General features: G+C 38.3%; 2 protein-coding genes across 3 annotated transcripts; both read right to left on the bottom strand.

Annotated features, from left to right (window-relative positions):
- Positions 1–3,512: 3,512 nt before the first annotated feature.
- On the bottom strand, positions 3,513–7,427 carry LOC146662425 (TNFAIP3-interacting protein 3-like). 2 transcript variants are annotated; one of them, XM_085417822.1, is made up of 10 exons: positions 7,340–7,427; positions 6,266–6,378; positions 6,119–6,182; positions 5,809–5,883; positions 5,656–5,721; positions 5,430–5,543; positions 5,219–5,347; positions 5,041–5,115; positions 4,498–4,623; positions 3,513–4,412 (listed from the first exon to the last, which is right to left on the bottom strand). In XM_085417822.1, exons 1-10 carry the CDS (start codon positions 7,340–7,342, stop codon positions 4,272–4,274), a joined length of 906 nt encoding a protein of 301 aa, XP_085273948.1. In that variant the 5' UTR covers positions 7,343–7,427; the 3' UTR covers positions 3,513–4,271. The 2 variants fall into 2 exon arrangements, with proteins under 2 accessions (XP_085273948.1, XP_085273949.1); XM_085417823.1 differs by having other exon boundaries at positions 5,457–5,543.
- An 8,475-nt stretch (positions 7,428–15,902) lies between these two features.
- On the bottom strand, positions 15,903–20,550 carry LOC146662424 (ADP-ribosyl cyclase/cyclic ADP-ribose hydrolase 1-like). Its single transcript, XM_085417821.1, has 7 exons — positions 20,440–20,550; positions 20,205–20,343; positions 19,439–19,515; positions 18,368–18,441; positions 16,959–17,045; positions 16,738–16,821; positions 15,903–16,636 (listed from the first exon to the last, which is right to left on the bottom strand). Exons 2-7 carry the CDS (start codon positions 20,341–20,343, stop codon positions 16,579–16,581), a joined length of 519 nt encoding a protein of 172 aa, XP_085273947.1. The 5' UTR covers positions 20,440–20,550; the 3' UTR covers positions 15,903–16,578.
- Positions 20,551–20,849: the final 299 nt, after the last annotated feature.

Raw genomic sequence — 20,849 nt, 5'->3', positions numbered from 1 at the left:
GCTATTCCCCTTTAAGACTTAAAAGAAACAGCATGAGTGCTGTTTTAATTCAACTGAATAAACCAAACCTGTCTATAACCTGTACACATTTGTTAGGTATACCCAGTCAACGTCTTGTTCACACTAATATCTAAAATCTAATCTGTTGTTGCCGACTGTGGCCATCACTTTATGATCACAGTGCAACCACAGTGCAACTGAGAAAAGCTGGTTTTCTTTGGCTTTTAAGAGAGCTCTGAAGCTGCTGTTGTTTGTGTGTGAGGACATTGCAGCGCAGTGAGAGTGAAAAGCAGCAGATGGAGGAGAATTTGCACATCCTGTCCGTCTGTCCACTTGTGGGGGCCTTGTGTTCTAAACACTTGAGGGGGAAAGATCTCACAAAAATTCCTGTAATGGAATGTGAACATGTTCTCTGGCTCTTGCAGGAGAGCTTATTTGCCTTAAATCAGTTACAACAATGAGTTGTATAAAACTAGATCCACACGGGTTAATTGGCTTTATCTTTGGGTTCAATGCAGTGTAGTTTCTAATGAGTCAGTTACACCATGTTGTTGAGTGTGGCTGGTTGTTACTGTTTGAGTTTATGAGAATCCAAAGCAGTGATATTCAGCGATCAAAAGCCTTTTGCAAGCAATGTTTACGTGTAATTCAGGTATGTACCTGATTTACAGCAAATAAGCTGCCAGACAAGAGCCAGAGAACATACTTCCCCTCAAGTTAAAACCTTCATTCCCCCCCTACCAGAAATCGATCCTTTTTGCTGTAGTTCCTGCTTTCTAAAAACTTTTCCAGCATTTTGAAGGCTCTGGCTGTACAGCTGTTATTACAGATGTACAGCCAGCTCTTTCTGTGGTTTCTGGCGGTGCAGCAGAGAAGCATCATTTGTTGAGTGATGACCTTTAGCAAGTGGAAGTCTAGGGCTTGGGTGAACTTGCTGCCAAATCTTTTTTTTTTTTTTTCATGCCTCAGTGAGACATTACCTAAACAAAGCCCAGAAATTCAAGATGAACTTGCTACATATGAAAAATCTTTCCGCCAGCATAGGCTGTGCTTTTTTCTCACTGCCAGATGTAAATTATCATCATGTAAATAAAGAAATAGAAGGATCCTGCAGCTCTCTTAAAGTCTTTACTTGAAAGCTTTGCGGAGGATAGGATATCTAGTAGAAAACATTTAGGGAAAAATGTTTAGTATCCTTTCACAGAACTGCCCTCTGCTTATGTGTACAGATACAGTCAGAGACAGACTTCCAGTTAGTGGACATGTAAACATGTAACGTAATGGACAAATTACTAAAATAAGGTAATCGAGATTCTGCTGGCTCCGAGGTCGGCTTAGTCATATTTCCTCATTATTTAGGGAACTGAGAATTGTGAGGCAGAGTGAGGTTTTGTTTGTTGCGCTGGTTACCACTAGAGGTCAGTAGAGGTATGCTGATTCTCAGTGCTGAGCCGTCATTGATACTTGATACTTATGAACAATATTAAGTGACTTAAAAAAATAACTATTTTTAACACAAGTATTTTTTATTATAGTCTCTTGAATCAATCATTGGTTTGCTGGAGGCATCAGTGTGTCTTTGACTCGTAAGTAAATTAGATGGTCTGCTTTAAATTTGATTTAGGTTTCCAACTACAGAATCTTTTTCAGATGTCTTTCAAACAAGCAAGGTTGGTTTCTACAAAGCAGTCTGCCACACCAGCACTAACATATGCAATGAAACTATAAGTGGAATCAGTTTCCTCAGAGTAGGCTTCATATTCAGTTTTCCTCATGCAGATGACTTCCAATTTGACTGAATGACTGCAGCAACGACACAGGAAGCTCTGAGGCTCGTAAGAGTGAGTGCAAAGGCAAGTTGTTGGCGTCTTGTTGCTCTTGCATCTTTGTGCTGTGACACTGAAAACTTAGTTACTGTAGGTCTGTCACTGAAGCTGCCCAGTTTAAATTGAAATGAGAAATACACAAATTTTGCTTGTCAGGCCTCAGAAAAAAATCAGTTTTGATTCCTGAAATTTAACAACTGAGCTTTTCAACATATCGGTGCAATATAGGGAAAATCACGTTTCCTTTATCTGATTCAATAATGCAAATAGGTAATGTTACCTGTTAAGAGGTGAGCAGATTGTCAATGAATTAGTTGCTCGTCTTGCTCAACTTCCATCATGATTCACAAGTTGTTACCTGTAAAACTATGAATGTGACTTTGATCTTGAGCACAGTTTGGATGAATTAGGTGGTTAGTGTGTTTGTTTCACTGAAATCTCACTAATACTGTAGGAGGAGTGGCGGTTCTTGTAAATTGTAGACAGATGCAGGGAGGTCCCACCCTAGAACAAACTAATCGGTCCATCAGCCGGATGAGCTGAAAACATTAAGACATTAAGTGCTTCACAGATACACATGTGTACTATATTCTGCTATATATTCAACTTTATCCTTTACCAAACACAGCTACAGTCAAAGACTGTAGCTCAGGTGGTAGAGCAGGTCAGCTACTAACTGGAAGGTTGGTGGTTTGATCCCAGTCTGCTCCAGTCTGCATGCCAAATATCCTTGATCAAGATACTAACCCCATGTTGCTTTCTGATGCATCCATCAGAGTGAGAATGTGTATGAAGCACTTAATAGCTTATAAAAAAAGTGCCTGTGTGAATGGGTGAATGAATTAGTTGTATAAAGCGCTTTGAGTGGTCAGATAGAGTAGAAAAGCACTATATAAGAACCAGTCCATATAAAGATATAGACTTTATTATTTATTCCCGTTTAACTGCCCATTAAAGCAAATATCTAATCAATCAATATCATGGCAGCAAGTCGGTGACATGATCAAGACGAGCTGGTGAAATTCAAACTGAGCATCAGAATGAAGAAAGACGGTTTAAGTGACTTTGAACGTGGCATGGTTGTTGGTGCCAGACAGACTGGTGTGAGTATTTCAGAAACTGCTCATCTATTCATATCTACTGTGATTTTCCCACACTGCTGTCTTTGGGGTTTACAGTCTGAAAAAGAGAAAATATCCAGTGAGCAGCAAATCTCGGGGTAAAAAAAATATCTCTTTGATGTCAGAGGTCAAAGGTGAATGGCCAGACTGCTTTGGGCTGATAGGAAGGCAACGGTAACTCAAATAAGCAGAAGACCACACTGGGTGCTGTCAGCTAAGAACAGGAAACCGAGGCTGCCCACACAGGCTCACCAGAACTGCACATTAGAAGACTGGAAAAAACATTGCCTGATCTGATGAGTCTTGATTTCTGCTGAGACACTGGATGGATAACACACCACGTCACATATCTCATATTCACCTCAAACTGGTGTCTTTAACGTGAAAATGAGTTCACTGCAGTGCGCTGTATCGTGCAACCGAAATCCTTAAAAAGTCCAGTGGAGTGTGTGTTAAAGTTGAGTGTGCATTACCTAAATTAGACAATCTGGTCTGTCTGATCTTGTGAAAAAGTGATTTCAGTGAATGAAGTGCGTACGAACATGTTAAAACACAAACAGCGTATAGTTGTTTATTTTCACGACAAATAAATAAGAAACAGACAAAAATGTGCAAAAAAACTTTTCCAAACATATATAAATACTCTGCTCAACATAAATGTATATATTATATATTATATATTAACTTCTTTCTCTTACAGGCTTGATTCTCGCTGTTGTAAAAGCGCCTGCATACGACCGACATAACATAGTGTAATATAAGTCAGAAAAACACCAGCCTTTATAATCACAGCATAGCTCGAGTTTCTTTCCCTCCTTACAGAGCTGTGATAGTTTTGATCTTTTTTAGTCCCATCACTGGGGCAAGACTCTGTTTTTTAAGAGGTTTCTACAGCGTAGTGCAGCACAGGGTGTTTACAAGTGCTAAACACAGGAAATTTCCACATTTTTGTTGCATCATTGATCAGTATGGTGGATGTCAGTAGTGTTTGGGCAGTGCAATAAAACCTGTGTCACACTCGAAGTGTAATCAGCCTATCTTGACAGTTTCATTTTACCCTTCGCTGCCTTTCTCCTCTTGGTAAGCGTATGCATCGATATTTGTGTATTAGGTTCCTCCCTTGCCCCACATAAGTCTCTCAGTGGACCCAGACTGATGCCGTGGCCTTGTTACAAGCAGGACCAGCAGAGGAGTTAGCTGGAACAGAGCTCACTTCCTCACTCTGCTGGCGATGAACACTGATCTGGCTGCTCATACTCCGGGAAAAACTTCCAGAAAGTCCGCCTAAACAATATCCCAAAAAGTCAGAGGAGTTGGTTGAGCTTCACTGCTTGTTATCGAGAGTGCACCGCCTCTGCAGCTTCATGTGGTTCTGGCTAACCTGGTGGCCCTCCGAGTTCGGACATTTGGCTTGATTTGCACAGGAGCAGTTAAGCACGGGGTGCAGTTGCCGAGTCCATGTCATCTGGAAGAATATACACAAAGCATATTAAAGTCAAGCACTAATCCTATAGTTCACATGCTGAATTTTCTAAGGTTACGAATGGTACCTGAGATCTGAGGACATGCAGCTCGTTGTGAGCTTTGGTATACTTCTTCTCCAGTTCCAGATACTTGCCCTTAAGCTTCTCCCGGTCTCTGCGCTCCTTCCGAAAGTCTTCCTTAAAGACTTCAGCCTAAATATGGACGTGAGACAAATAAAAACAGATGTCCATTAGGGGTAACTCAACAGTTTGGGCAAGTCTTATACACCCCTTACTACATTTAACCTTGGATTTTATAAGATATGGTTTACACATTCATTTAAGTGAGTAAGTGAAAAGCAGCTGAGTGGATTCGAGCTGAAGACACAAATCCCTTTTGGAGTTGCGTCAGGAAGGGGATCCGGTGTAAAACGCTGCCAAAAATCAAACATGCAGGGTGCCTGCTTTGTGGCAAAGTGGCAGCTGAAAGCAGCTATTAGCCAGACTACTACAGAGTGAATTTTATAGGTTTTTTGATTGCCTTTGGACACGGACAAGTAATACCTTTTTCCTTTGTTTTCAGTCTTTATGCAAAGAAAAACATCACACACATGAAGACAAAGCACTCACTTGATGTTTCCAGATGTCTAGTGTTTCATTGTCCACTCCAAGGGACTGAGAAGCCTGAAGCGCCTCCTTTAAGGCCTGCACAGACACATTGAAACCACTGTTAGAGCGTTTTTACTGCGAGGGTTAGAATGAGACTTCCTTTTCATCAGTGAATATCAGAGAAAGCCTGATGCCTCACCTTGTTCAGTCGTCTGATCTCCTCGTGTTGATGCTGCCCTTTGCGGGTCAGGGCGCTGTTCTGCGCTCGCAGCTCTTTTACTTCTTTCTGTGCTTCGAGCTTCTCAGAGCTGGCATCACCCTCTTCCGTCTGTGAAAAAGCATCCCATGAGGGAACCGTTAGCGCTCAGATCAAACGACTTAATCTATCAAAGAGCGGTCGGCGCATTTACCTGTGCGCTCTCTTTTCCTTTGATCACCTTGAGCTTCAGTCGGTTTAACGTGACGTGCTTTCCTTCTTCCTCTTCAAAGCGATCACACTGCTGTAATGCTTTTAACTCCTCGACCTGGACATTGGGTGCAGAACGCAGACAACACTTAAATGATAAACAAGTGCGATAATAAACCGACATGAGCTGAAAAACAACATTAAATGATGTGAACTTGCTCCTTTCTTACCTTCTCTTTGTAGTAGTGCACCATGGTTCGGTACTCTTTTGCCCATTTCTCATTAATAGAAAGAAGCTGAGTAAAAACAGAAAGACTGTGAACCTTTAAACGTGCATACGCGGGTCGTAGGATGGATACACAGAAAGTCTGAGAAGTACTCACCTCGTTCTTTTGCTCTTCTAAGATAAGAATCTGTGTTTTCATGTTGACATCACTTTTGTGAGAGGACCCTTGCAGCTGAGGCACATAAAAGAGAGAAAAACAGGAACTACTCAAATGTGGCACGCAGTAAATCCATCAACAGCCAAATGCCTGCGACTCTGGGAAATTATGCAACACGACTCCCTCTACCAACTTCCTTTTACACATTTTTGGAAGTTTTGCTTCACACTGCTTCCAGTAACCCAACGAATATCATCATTCAGTTGTGGTCAGGCAATCAAAAGGTGGTGGTTCTCTGTTCTTTTGTTACCTGTGTGTTTTCCAGCTTCACAGACGGGTGTAGTTCTTCCCCAGTATTGCACCAAAACTCATACCTGAAAAACAAATTATTTGCATCACGTTTCTCCATAAAAACTGACTCCAATTTTCACATAAGTGCTGCTGTGATGTGTCTCACCTGTCTATATTTGGCAGAGATGGATACAGTCTGTGGGCTTGTCTGTGTTTGTCAGTGTCATTTGACTCTGATGGGTCCACAGGCAGCCTTGCCGTTGAGTTTTCAAGCAGAGACTGTCAAAAAAACAAGAAGTCAAGGACATAAGGACTTACTCAGTTGTATATAGCATTTGTATTCTATTTTTATCTTATTGTATATTTTATTCTATTTTATTCTACTGTATATAGTATTTTATTTTATTCTATTCTGTACAGCTGTGTACTGTATTTATTCTTATTGTATTCTAATTTTTACTTCATAACTTTTGCACTGTCCACTTCCTGCTGTGACAAAACAAATTTCCCACGTGTGGGACTAATAAAGGTTATCTTATCTTATCTTATAAGTTTTATATGAAATTAATAATACTAATAATAAAAAAAAAACGGTTCTTCTATTGTAAGAATAAGTACGCCAGCAGAGATGTATTTACATTAGGATGGCCTAAAATGAGTTTTTCTTCTGACATAACACCCCAGTGTAGAAACAGATATTTCCACAGGTTCAGCAGTTTCATTTGACATCAATGCAAATTCCCAAAGATATCAGCATAAATGAATATTACAAGTATTTCTGCTTTTGTCTCAGAAAACGATTAATCAGTCATTACTAATAACAATTCAATTACTCAAAGAGTGTGTTGCAGCCTTGACGTAGTCATTGTGCTCCACGGAGATACTGTGCTGCAGTGAGCTCAGTTTGTTTGTAATGGCACAAAGTGACACTTGACTCATACCCACAAAGGATGTCGATTATCTATACCCCGCGCTGTCACGTGGTTACCCGACCTCAGCTTGCACGTTCCTCGGTAAATCATCAATATTTAAACTGCCTTTAAAAACCTCTGAGGAGCTAACATGTTTATCAGGACAAGATGTCCAAGTTGATATAAAAGCCTATTGAACTCCTCCTGCTCTGAGTCCAGGTCAGTGTTCTGTACAAAGCAAAACTTTTTTTTAATTTTTTTAAGTAGAAGGTCAGAGTTGTTGGATAATAGCAACTGTAATAGCGAAGTGTAAAAAGCAGCAGACTCACCATACTGCGTTTCGGAGGCGTCTTCAGAGTGTGCAGACCCGACTAAAAAACATGTGAATTGAAGCGACGCGACCGGCTCGCCTCTCAGTTATACCGAGGATCCCCTGTGACGTGGGAAAACCCTGACTGTCCAATCAGCTGCCGGGATTCCCTCCCCGGTCCCGTGCAGTCAGAATGAGTTGAGCGACTGACCGACTTTGTCGAAGGAAAGGAAAGTACAAGCAGTTAATCAACGCCTCGAGCGGTAATAGACGATGTGTTTATGGTATGAATCGATGACTAAGACAAAAAAAAAAAAAAAAAAAAATCTGCTGTTGCACTGCAAAAGATGGCAAATCTTTATTTACGTTTTTTTAACCGAGAGAATATTTTTCTAGCATTTAAACTTAACACCAAGCTAACATTTACTGTATTTACAGAGATAGTTTTGCTTTATATAAAAAAGCATGTATAATGTACAAAAACTCAGTTAATTAATTCATGAATTAATTATTCTACCCATTGGGACAACACATTACTAGGTGTAAAACAAAACAAAATAAAATAAAATAAAATAAAATAAAATAACACTATTGATAGCTATAGATTTATAGCTTTTATAGCTTTATTTGTGTGTCTATTAACAAAAACATTTAAAAAATACTTTGTTTACTATATATGTTATACCTCAAGGTTAAAGTTCATATCCTAATTCATGTGAATGAAATTTTGAAACCATATGAAAAATTATAATGATACCAAATAATATTGTAAGAGATTCTGACTCTTGATTTTTTACAGTGGACAGCCTCCAGTTTCAGCTGTGTGAACTCATCTGTATGCTGAGTATTTTTTTTTCTTTCTTCTTTACTTCCTGGGTGGTTAAACTGCAGCCTCTTAAAAGCCCGACCAGCTTTCAGAACCACTAATATCGAAATGAAACTGTCCAAAAAAATGCAAAACTTATGGCCTGCGGGTTATGGGAAAATCACACATCTCGCAGGCTTATCATTTACACAATCTCTTGACAGTCTGTTCTGAAAGGTGTTGACTCAGAGCGGGCTTATTTCAGGGAAGAAAGAGAGGGGAAAATACGCCACTGCTCCTCCTCCAGTAACCGGCAATCAGCGCGGGGGACTCAACCCAGAGCTAATTATTTATTATTTCTTATGGAAACCTGTGTGATTTATTCCCACATATAGGACACGCCATCCTTTTCTTCTTTAGGAGACTGGTTTCATGATCAGCATATTTTAATTAGAGATGATGTTACCAAACAGACACAGACATGTGGTTCCTCAGTGCCCTTTTTCACATCAAGATATTTGCTTTTCTTTTGTTGAAGTGGGAGCTTCCACTCCTATTAAATATAGCCAATGGTGGGGACGTTCCAGCATGGCATTATGTGATATCCCGCACTCCACCGAAACAACCATTAATTTTTGTAGCCTAGGACATTTTTTGATATTTCCACCTGAAAAAAATAAGAAATAAAAAAAAAAGAAATCCCCAGATTTTGCCAGTAAGACCAAAAATAGCCAACTCTCGACTCTATGGGTGAAAGAAACTCAAGAGAGATTATACAAGTCTGTTCCCATATATAAATGAATATTGCTACCGTCACATCATCATCATCATCATCATCATCATTGCTTTGCAGACCTGATTTGAAGCCCAAACCTGAGACCTCTACTTTCCGTGATATCCAAGGAAAGTGTGGATTTGAGAAGTCGACCAATGGTGCATTCTCAAGTGGTAGTGATTTGCCTATGATAGGGTGTGCTTGCCCTAAAGTGCTTACACTTGAAAACAGTGAGTGAGATCAGAAAGTCACTGAGAAAGTTTTCACTGAAGTCACAGAGCAAGAAATACAAAGCTGCTTTCCTATAGATTTCAATATACGTATATATATATATGTATACATGTGTGTGTGTGTGTGTGTGTGTGTGTGTGTGTGTGTGTGTGTGTGTGTGTGTGTGTGTGTGTGTGTTTGTGTTTGAGCCACAGGAATCACCTCCTGCTGGTAATGGGAAAGACTGCAGATCTAAAGCGCTTCTGCTGTCATCTTTTATCTACAGTCTATGTACACTGCACTCGCATGCCTCAGTTGTACTGTGCTGCAGACAGCTGGAAACCCAAGCAGACCCTAGAAGACTCACGTAGACGTTTTATGTGGTAACAATTTGTTAATTACATGGAGCCCCTCATTTAAATTGGGCCTGTTTTCTCTCCTTTTTTTATTCTAAGTTGAACCATAATTTACAAAATTAACTCGTGTTGAGGAAAATGTCCAACTAGTGACCAAGCAAATAAGGGTTTTTTTTTTTAGCATAGACTCTTTTTGGAACTGTAAGACCCTCCCTCTACAGGCCAATAGGAACAGTGCAGCTTCAAGGCACTTCCACATTGGCTTTACTTCTCAGATTTTGAGGCCTTATCCATCATTTACATATTTTCTACATACATCAGACAAGAAACTAATTATTCAGAGAAAACCACATAAATACCAATACCAATACATTATCCTATTAAGCTTTTATCTTGCCTGTTCTATAGCAGGCACAATAAATGGAGCCTTACTTATATAACACCTTTCTACTTAACTTGAATGTCTTTGAGGTACTACTTTAGGTACTCTCTACCTCACCCAATCACGCACGCATTTATGCCTAAGTGCTTTATAACATTCACACACACTTACATGGATTCAACAGGGGCAAATCAGGGTTCACTATCTTGCCCAAGCAGACTTCAATACATGAACTTGAAGAGCTGGAGATCAAACACTGACCTTCTGACTGCTACACCTCTCTCTAAACCACCTGAGCCATACACATTTATTATCATGGTGTGTTTGGGTCATTTATAAAGAAAATGCTATCTTGACTTTTGTACTATTTGGACACAAGCTACATGTTAAAAGTGTTGGAAATGTTTTGCAACCTAAAGTTATATCACCATTTGGAGATGAGATTTAAAAAACACTAACAAAAATGTTCATTTTTACTTCTGTGTAATTAAAACTGTTATTTGGAAAATAATATAGAGAGTATATGTAGGTAGGCTTAGTAAACACTGATGTTACTAGACAACAATTAATTGTTCCAAAAAAGAGAAATTCCTGTCTTAAAATGCTTATTATTATACTTAAGTTGGCCCCTTACTTATACCAATTATTCATGCCACATAGCCATTTAATTGCTGTAATTTGGTTGAGACTTTTGTCCAATGCAATGCACAAGAAAAAAAAAACAGAGCACGTGCACAGACAGAAAGACAGCATATTAGTTGGATTTAAATGCTTGTGCTTGAGGCAACAGCTCATCCACCCTGGAGGTTGCAGTATTAGGCCCAGGCTGTAACTGTTAAACACTCATCAGTATCTGTTCTCTGTTCTAACATAATTAAATGTGGCATCGATAGTGATGCTTTCATTAGTGTATAATCACCTGCAATTACAAATTAAATTAAAACGAAGGCTTATGTCTTGACAAGGTGCAAATCCTTGTTCACAGTGTGTGTATTTGCTCCAGTGTTTATACAGTAACCAAAGGCCCAGAATAACCAACTGTAGCCTCTTTAGACTGGTTTGCAAAAGCCAGTTAGATCCCACAGACTCAATTGTTAAAATGTCCAGCATTAGAGCAGACATAAACTTCTCGTTCTGGTCCAAAAGTTGAGCTTTTTAATACTTCTAATACCTAAACTTGTGCATTGTTAGACACGTAGCTTGACTTTGACATTGCTAATTTGAATCACTAAACATTTTAACCAGGTTTTCTTTTTCTTTTTTGTTGTTGTTGGTTCAGTTTGGAACCTCTGCATCAAATCAGGAAGTTATCATGTATCGTGACTTAACAACCTGTCATGCACAGATGTTTTATATTGCTGAGACCATACTGAAAAAGCAGTCTAATGCTAAATTCAGTGCTAAAAAGTATAATGTTTAAAGTAAGCATGGTAAAGTGTCATAGTTGCTGCCTGCAGGAGTTGAAAGATTTTTCTAAAAACATTCCCAGTTCATCAGGGAAATTCACTTCATTCAGGGAATGTGATTGGCCTCTGGTTACTCATGTACTTTGCTTAAATGCTTTAAAAAAATGTCAAGCATTAACATCACTTTGTTTGGTTGCTCAGTCGGTGATACTGTACATTTTCTACTCTAGTAAAACCTTTAACCCCTCCCCCAAAAAACTCAGTCCATATTTGTCCACATTCCTGGACCCAAGAAGGATTTGGAAAGGTTTATACCCACTAAGAAGTACTAAGTACTTTCTTAAAATGTCTATGGAGGGCGCAGCATCAATAAGCTGGGAAGTAGCAGTCAGTGGAGCAGGTAATGTACTGACTGTCAGGGGGCTGGCAGGGTCTGCTGGGTTTTTAGAAAACTTCAATCCAGCTTACTTAAATAAAAAGCCCGTTTTAGATAAATATGTGGAAATGTCAAAAAATGACCTTGAAGGTTTCGCTGTCACCACAATAACACTTTGCCACTGTCCTAAAAGTGCCACACAAAGATTATTATTAGTGTGATTGTGCGAATGGCAACAACAGTGACTCAAATCGTGACAATGTTTACCGACATTACAGTACTTGTCACAGTACCCCATGTTGTGGTTTTACACAAGGGGCCTTCTTCATATTACACCTGTGCAGTGAGAACCCCGAACGCCTCTTCCCAGCACCAATACAGCCCATTTACGGTACGTGTGACACAGCAGCTATACGCTAGAAAGGAAAGAGGAGGTTTTACTCTGCTCGAGGAGCCTCCCTCTTCCTGCCACAAGAGTATCACTCACACAAATATGTCTAACTCTGCTCTTTAAGATCCTGTCACAGATCTTTGGTTCACACGCGAAACAGATAAGGCTCTTTGTGGCGTACACCTACGAATTAAAAACCCAAAACGGGTTTGATCTTGTTCTGGAACACTTTCTCTTGTGATCAGTGGTTTAGCAGGTTTGCATAATTGCACACGTGTTAGTGTAACCTTTGCTATCGGTTTCAAGTGAAAGAAGAAAGAAAACAAACACAGCGTTTAGATGAAAAAGTGGAAAGTTAGCTAAGCAAATATTGCTTGTTGTCAGAGACTTCTTTCCATAAAATCCCGATGACTTCACAGAAAGTTACTGACGCTGAATTTGAACTTACTAAGCCTGTTCGCTTTTTAGGTTTTGTTTCAGGTTTCCAAAATCAGAGCTGAGGCTTTCATATGTGCTGCTTGAGGCGTGGAAACAGACTTTTTTCTGATAAATTATTTAACCAAACATAACTGCATGACCTGCTCATCAAAGGTGTAGCTTGTTTTCAAGTATATATTTCAGCTGACCTAAATTTTCACCTAATCCCTCTAAAAAAAAAAAAAAAAACAAAACAAAAAAAGACTGAATAACAAATATTTTTTTAGATATTATTAGTGAAACACATTTATAAGCAGATAATTATAGTTTTAGAAATAAAACGCCCTTCAGTCACAGTCACAGAGTTTTTATACACTATAGAAATCAAGATTTAGAGTAAAAAACAAGGAAAAAGGAAATTCACAATCTTTCAGGGCTTAATAAAACATGTCTTAAAATTAGGTAAATACAACTTCAGACTAACAAAAGCATGAAATATTACACAGTGTCATTAGCTCGAAGAAAACCAAAGCCAAAATGCAGAAAGTTTCTGAAAAACTAATTACACCTTTACTGCTTCCACATAAGCAAAAGTTCAGGTTTCCAATCAATCAGTTTCCAGTTTCTCCAGCAGTGATGGCGCTTAGTCTAAGGTCAAGTTGTGCACTACTCAGAGAAACTGAACAAAATAAGCCCAAGAGCTACATCTCAGACTCTACAGGCCTCAGTTAACTTTAACTGATGTTAAATGTTAAAGTTCATGACAGCATAACTAGAAAAACACTGAACAAGTACGGCTTGTCTGACAGGGTTACCGGTAGAAAGCCTCTTCTTTCTAAAAACAATAGAACAATGTCCTTTATATCAAAGTATATAGTATATCAAAGTAATCCTGCATCAAATATGAAGCTATCTGTCCAATAAGCTAAAGCTTGGCCCAGATTGTGCCATGAAATAGGGCAATGATCACAGCACAGCAGTAAATCTACAACTGAATGGCTGAAAGAAAAAGATGAGAATTCATCTACTGCAATCTACTGAAAGTACTGAAATATCCCAGTAAAGAACAGTGGGCCTAAATTCCATCGCAATAATGTGAAAGACTGATAAAGTTACACAAAAAAAAATGTACCTCATGCTACTTCAAGTTGTTGCTAAAGGAGGTTTTACAAGTGACTGATTCATGGGCTGTGCTTGCACACTGTTTCTTGGCTATGTTTTTGTTAAATAAATAATGACACTGTGTAAAAGGTCATGTTTGTAGTTCCCCCAGGTTGTATTTACCTAATTGTAAGTCTGGCTAAGAACCAGATGGTTTTGTTTTATCTCTTAATACATAAAACATTGGAACTGACGGAGAGTGTGCTTTCTTTTTACTATGACTGTATGTATACTTTTACTGAAAATGATTTTTAACTATTGCAGACCACTGACGGTGACATAGGAAGATCCTCAATAAGGTGTAGTTTCAGTTCATGTTTTCTGAGTTCCCGTCAGTCTTTTCTATAGTTTGCGTTTTGTCCTGTCTACCTGTGCTTTTCTTTTTCTTTTCTCTTTCCCTTTGCCCGAAAGTTCATGGCAGACGGCTGATCCTCCCTGTCCCTGGTTCTGCTGGAGGTTTCTTCCCATTAAAAGGGAGTTTTCTTTCTTTATAGCTCAGGGTTTGCTCATAGGGGATCATCTTCTTGTGATTTCTCTGTAATACTGTAGGGTCTTTACCTTACAGTCTAAAGCACCTTGAGGTGACTGTTGATGTGATTTGGCGCAATATAAATAACACTGAACTGAACAGAACTGTAGCTTAGTGGTAGACCGTAATGAAATGAATAGCTTAACTTTTTACTATGAAATTAACTACTGAAACTACAGAATTTGCTAATTATTTCCTCTATCATTGCATTTCTCCTGTAAGTGAACCTCTTTTAAACCGCCCTGTTCTCTTTTTTCTTTCCCTCTAACCCTTTTGCAGGCATGCTCAGTCACTAGAAAAACAAACAAAGTACTGGTTTTACTGTCATGGTTTACTGGAACACAAAGAATTTGAGGAACATTAATTGCACATGTGCTTTTCTTACTGTGACATGTTGAAATGTGTGCTACAAGAAAGGACTGTGCATTCCTCAATCAGCCACCCACACAGAAACAGTGCTATGGTGGATGAATGTAGTGAATCTGCATGTAAAGAAGAATCACAAAGGTAAAGGCCAACTGGCAAAACCCTTTGAAAGTAGCTCCAAAACACACACGCATTAAGACAGTTTTGTCCACTTCGCAACAATAAACTGGGCTTTATTTAACCTATTTAGCTCATCAATTGATCTGGATACAAGAAGAAAAAAAACGTTGTATTATATGTGCATTATTTGACATGACAAGACTGGTTTCATTCATCTACTGAAAGTGGGAACCATACATATCAGCGGGGCATTGTCACTGCTTATGGTCCAGTATACATATAAGATGCTGTGTCCAAATTAACCCCTTAATGCCTAGTGTATCATATTTGATACATACAGTTTTTTGAAAGTTTTTGGGACTTCAACATAATCAGTGTGAATTTCCTCCCCTGAAAAACCTAAATAAATTGCACAATATATTTCTAAGCAATCAAAAAAACCCCAAAACAAAACAGATAAGCAAATATGATACAAATTAAATGTCATATATGGAAATTGAAATGTGATTCAATTTTTAAACAATTAAATAAAATTAAACAAAAGAAGGTTAAATAAACAATATTTTCAGAAAAATGTTATTTTCTGGCAATTATTTCATGATTCAGGTTTTAAAGGGTTAAATGCTGCAAACACTTCTGGTCCATGTTGACACTGACTGCATCATTATTTAGTCATCGTTGGTCAAACCAGTGTGCTCATCTGCTCTACTGACACTGTTATTATCAAGCCATCTGTGGATTTAGTTTAGATCGTTACAACTTTTAATAAAAGGTTAACTGCTTTCACTTTCACCCATTAGCACTAATTATAATAGAATGACCTTTAGATAAATCCACCTGACATTTAAGCCAAGGAGCTGCCTTTACTAGGTGAGTCAACTGCTAAAATAGGGTAAGCGGCTAATCTTATCTGGATGGGTGTGTTATGGAAGCCAGTGTTAGATGAACAGGCCTTGACATGGCTTAGCTCATTGATGTGAACGTTTTTCAAGCATCTGTCACAAGAATAAATGAACTTCCAGAGAAATGCAGAATAAAAGCTTTTGGTTGTTTAAATACAGTAATGAGTAAATAAAAAGTCTTGAGTCACCCCACATTTCTTTATATTTTATATTTTGTTGGAAAAATGGGAAATTGCTGCTGTTATTAAAATATGTGCAAACATGCATGAAAATAGAGTGTATAAGGCAAGAGTTTGTACAATTCTAATGACCATGAAAGTCTATATTTTCTTGCCATTCCTTGAAGTAGTCTTGAGGAATAGTTCTCTAGGCTTCTTGGAGGATTTTTAAAGCTTTTCTTTGGATGTTGGCTGCCTTCTGTTCTGTCGAGATGATCCCACTCTGCTTTAATATTGTTGAGATTCTGGCTCTGGGGAGATCAATCCATACTTGTTGAAATGAAGCCCCAAACCATGACAGAGACTCCATGGTGTTTTATAGATGGCTTTAGACACTCACTGTTGTACATCCTCGACACATGCTGACAATGTGAACAAAAAAACGTCAAATTTGCATTCGTCACCCCATAAGAACTGTTGCGACAGATTTTCAGTCCAGACTTTAAACAACAAAGACATGATGTGTTTGCACTTTACTGGATTCAAATGTGATTACATAACAATCATTATTACACTGAAATACAAATAAAGTTTACAACCTTGTGTCTTAACATTTTATTTTGAAAATAAAGCATATTCTGTGACCAGGAGATAGCAGCCTTCATACTCAGTGTGTTTAATTTAAAAAGAAAAGAAAGAAAAGAAAAAAAGTTTCACATCAGATCCCACAAAATGAAAAACAATATTTTCATAATGTGATGTATTACAGATGTTCATTTGAAAAACATATTTCACATATATGTGAAAAGAAAATACTCAGTTTATTTAAAAATTGAAAAGGAAACAAGTGAAAGGTTTCTATGGCTGAATGCTACTATGTTGTGTCTGATATAATCAGACTTGTTCACCAGCAGGTTTTACATGCTATCTGTGGTTTGGAGCCGCATTCTTGAATCCGAGATCTGTTTGAACACAATCCAGGATAATAACGAGAGGTCAGTCGTGCTTTGTGAGGACACAGACAAACAGGTCGTCAGTTCCTTTGTAATGCACATGTACTTACTCAGGCACGTCTTTGCAGCTGTATGTTATCCCTGTATGTAGCGCTTTCTTTAATTTCTGCAGGGATGCGTTTTTGCAGTTTGATCTGAACAAATGGAACAGAAGCAGTGAATGTAGGCTCAGTTTTAAAATATTCATGCCCCGATTGGCCATTCTGATGTAAATTAAACAAATAAAGGACAACATTGTGGTGAAAGATTTGCATATAAGAGGAAATCTTACTTGGCATTCTTCTGTATGACCATAACAACATTCAGGCTCCTGACCTTAGGGGCTTTAAACCTCGTCACCTCAACTTTTGCAAAAGTACTGAAGAGTAAAAAAAAACAACAACCCAAAATTCAAACCACAACTGTAAGACCACTTAAAATTAACTTGACGAGTGAGATGGATTTTAAAAATGCTGCTCTTAAGATGAGGAACTGAGTCTGTGACTGCTACCTGCAAGCTGCCATCTTCAAAGCAGCTGTGATGAATCAAGACATTGATAAAACAGTTAGACAGAATCAGTCTGCTATCACTTTGTGACTAAATGAGGCCAATTTGGCAATCTGTTTGTGATTCAATGATGAAAACCACAAATCTGTTACCATCTGTTGCAATTTTGTTGCTGTCGGCGCACATAGCATTTTACGTTAGACAACAATTCAGACCCAGTGTTTTGTGTTTTTTTTTTATAAATTTATATTATTTGATTTAGTGTTATTCATGGTTTTGGTTCTTATTCTTAATCTCTCTGTGTTATATTTTTTGTTTCCAGTCTTTAGCTTTTTGTTACGGTGCCTTCCCCATGTTCCACGTGTTCTCTATGTTCCCTGTCTCCCCGGTCAGTCATGTCTCCATGTCTCAATGTCAACTGTGGGTCTTTGTGAATGTCTTACACTTCCTGTTTTAATTTGACTGTCTGATGTCCCATGCTCAGTGTTTCAGTGTTGCTCCCTCCTTGTTTCGTTTTATCAGATTAGTCCCAGCTGTGTTTCCCTCCTGTTTCCCATTCCCTCATTACTCCCTTGTGTATTTAAGCCCTGTGTTTCTCTCTGCCCAGTTTTGCGTCGTTTCCTCATGTTGCTGTGTGTCTCTCCCACAGGCCTCGTTTCCCTGAGTGGTTTTAGTTTGCTTCCTGTTTAGGTTATGTTTTGTGTTTTCTACGCTCGGATGTTCACAGCAAATAAAGCTGCCTCTTTGAGTTTATCCCCGTGGGTGCTGAGTTCTGCTTTTGGGTCCACATCTTGCCTGCTACAGCACTAACCTTGACAGAACTACTTCAGTTGCAGATTGTTAAAAAACTTTCCAACCTGATTTGGTTTGTAGAACAAGAACATTTTTTTACAACAACCTTTGACCTTGTGCAAGAAGGACAATAATAACTGTTTTTTAAATAGAACTTTTACTCTGCAGTGGCAAGGCAGACATAAAAGTCACTTTTTGCACTTAGTCATTTAAAAAAATATGAAAAAAGTGATGAATAAAGAACTAAATACAAAGGCAAAGCAAAGCCTTAAGATTCCTTGAAACTAGGTGCATATGCCAGTGTTACATTAGTGGCTCTCATTAACATTATAATGGAAGACATTTCTTTATTTTTCTCACTAAAAGTCATAAAACTGTGGGAGAAGCAGAAGCAGCTCTACCTTGTAGGATCGAATGGTGTGATGGTGGACCCGCTTAGCATTGCCGTGACATCACCACAGGCAACATCTGCATACTGTACAGACACACAAAGGGGATTTTGAAGAAACACTCACTCATCTTGTAAGAAAAAACTAAAAAATAACACGAGATTTGGTCCTGAAATTAATGTTAGTTATTTGTCTCTTCCTGTAAAGTGAGGTTTATCAATCAGAAGTCACTATTGATGTGTTAATGGAGCATGGGACATATGAAGTCCCTTATTTTGAGAAATAACTGTACTTCATACTCCACAGATTGATATTATGCAAACATCTTTGTATTCAAAACAGGAAGTATGGGGCTGCAACATATAACTGAGGTTTTACCATTTTTAACTGTCCAAATGTTGTAATAATTTTGAACAAAACAAGTTGTACTACTTTCCAAAGATTTGCTAAGAGTGTCATGAAATGGTAGATTTAGGTGACTTATGTAACAAATTCCAGGATGAGCGCTCGCTAGTTCTGGGAGAGGTCACTGTTAAGTAATAGCGGTGTAATCCAGGAAAAAAAAAGCATTTCATTTATAAAAACATTTAATTCTCTCACTTAATTTTATATTTTCCTTACTTTATGGTATTTTTGTGCTTTCTGAATTAATGCCAAAATGAAAAGCTACTTTATTTAAAGCTATGTGGCACTTGCTTTTGCAGCATGCGTCCCATAAGTAAAGGATCTTTACAAATTAATTAAACTCAAATTTATTGCAGTGCAGCATCTCTAGCTGAATGTATTTTTGGAGGGGTCATTCCCTTTAACAACTGAAATGCTTAACCTTTAATCTCATGGGCTCTTTTGAATGTGTGGGCTGCCACTCACTCAGGAGAGCGCTCCATGGAGACCGACACAAAACCTCATTGACAGACAACGAGACGTGAACATTTCTTTTCTCCAACACCATCACTTATACTCAGGAGGGATTTGCTGCACTCTGCAGTCCACTTGTGTGTTATTTTAAGCAATGCAGGACCTCAGGACTATACTGTTTAACAGAGAGAAAGAAAATGTAGTAAATTCATGTTGAAAACTTACAGCAGCAGAGGCACGAATCCAAAATGAGTCAACAGGGTTGTTTTCACAATTTCTTGGGCAAGCAGTAGTGAAGGTACCTATGACAACAATATGCATATTTGCTTGGGTTAGCTCCTCAAAACAACGTGCAATAATGAACTTCAGTGTCCCTCTAATAATCCAATATTAATTTTAATTTGCCAATTGGTGTAGTTCCAGATTTCCCTTGTAGGTCTGGTGCTAGTAACAATACATAAAAATAAAATAAAAAACAGAGGCTGTCAGGATGCTAAATTCACTCCCTGCTATCACCCACCCCCCAAACATACAAACTCTGACTCACCACCATTGCCCTTTCACTGACTACCCCACAGACACTCGCACATGAACCTGCCCACAATCATTCAATCACTATGATTGTGTTGGACACTGCTGTTTAAACACTTGTATAGTATTGTATTGTGTTGTACATAAGACACACTGTGTGTGTGTGTGTATATATGTATATATATGTGTATGTATGTATGTATATATATGTATATAGATAGATAGATGTTTGACTTTGACTACAAGTGGCAAGTTTAAGAAATTCTCCTCAAAAACCATGACTTGACTCCTGGTATGTAAATGTAACAACAAATCATGTCTTGCAAGATGAATTACATATATTTTTAGATTCTAGCATGATTTATATAAACAACTGTCAGTGCTCTTTTGCCGGTGTCTAGATTTTTATAGCGCTTAAATAATAAACTGTGATTCTTATCTACTGCTTTGAGAGTGTTACCGTTGCTGCCTTTTTTTCCACACCAGGTCAGACCATTCAGGGCATATCCCAACACAGTGTCCTCCAAAGTGACAAAACAATCTTTTCTCTTCTCAGTGAAACCATGGACCACAACCTTGGTTTTGCTCCAGAACATCATCTAACCCACAAACACAGATATTTATGTATTGTTAAACAGATCATGAATGATTGTGAGAGATGAGATGATTGAGATGGTGTAATCATTGATTATTACTTTGTTGCACTGAGGTTTGAAGGGGGCTGCAGCAATCAGAGGATCATAAGCTTGCACTGGAACGTTACATGGATCCTTGTTCACATAGGCCTGCTCAAAGGCACCCCATAGCCTTTGACAGTCATATCTAAAAAAAATAAATAACGTTTTTTAATGTTTAGGTGTATTTTCTTTTAAAGAAATGCTAAATATGCAAAATATTGTATCGCGTTTACATAACTCTTATATATTTGTTGTTTATGGCAGTTTATGGCAGGGAAATTGCCATGGGGTTAGACTCTGGACACTGACTGTGCACTTCTTAATGTCATGTTTTTAGTGAAGCACTTTGTAACTGTTTTTCTTTTAAAGCAAAATTCAAATATTCCAGAAGGAAACAGGCAAAAACACCTGACAGATATGTTCATAGT

Source organism: Rhamphochromis longiceps, linkage group LG9, assembly GCF_057381845.1.
Source record: "Rhamphochromis longiceps isolate RC_006_pf linkage group LG9, R_longiceps_female_GT1.1, whole genome shotgun sequence".
In the NCBI taxonomy this organism is placed as follows: domain Eukaryota; kingdom Metazoa; phylum Chordata; class Actinopteri; order Cichliformes; family Cichlidae; genus Rhamphochromis; species Rhamphochromis longiceps.
The sequence above is the reverse complement of the archived record's forward strand: the minus strand, read 5'-3'. Positions and strand labels throughout refer to the sequence as shown.

Bases quoted from the DNA above. Each gene is read 5' to 3' on its own strand.
- LOC146662425 (XM_085417822.1), bottom strand. The intron at 5,544-5,655 runs GTAAGAAAGGAG...CCCAATGTCCAG, and splicing joins TGCACTACTACAAAGAGAAG to GTCGAGGAGTTAAAAGCATT. The intron at 5,348-5,429 runs GTAAATGCGCCG...GCTTTTTCACAG, and splicing joins AAGGAAAAGAGAGCGCACAG to ACGGAAGAGGGTGATGCCAG.
- LOC146662424 (XM_085417821.1), bottom strand. From the start codon at position 20,343: ATGATGTTCTGGAGCAAAACCAAGGTTGTGGTCCATGGTTTCACTGAG. The intron at 18,442-19,438 runs GTAAGTTTTCAA...GTGTCTGTACAG, and splicing joins GGATTCGTGCCTCTGCTGCT to TATGCAGATGTTGCCTGTGG. The intron at 16,637-16,737 runs GTAAGTACATGT...GTGTTCAAACAG, and splicing joins AGCTGCAAAGACGTGCCTGA to ATCTCGGATTCAAGAATGCG.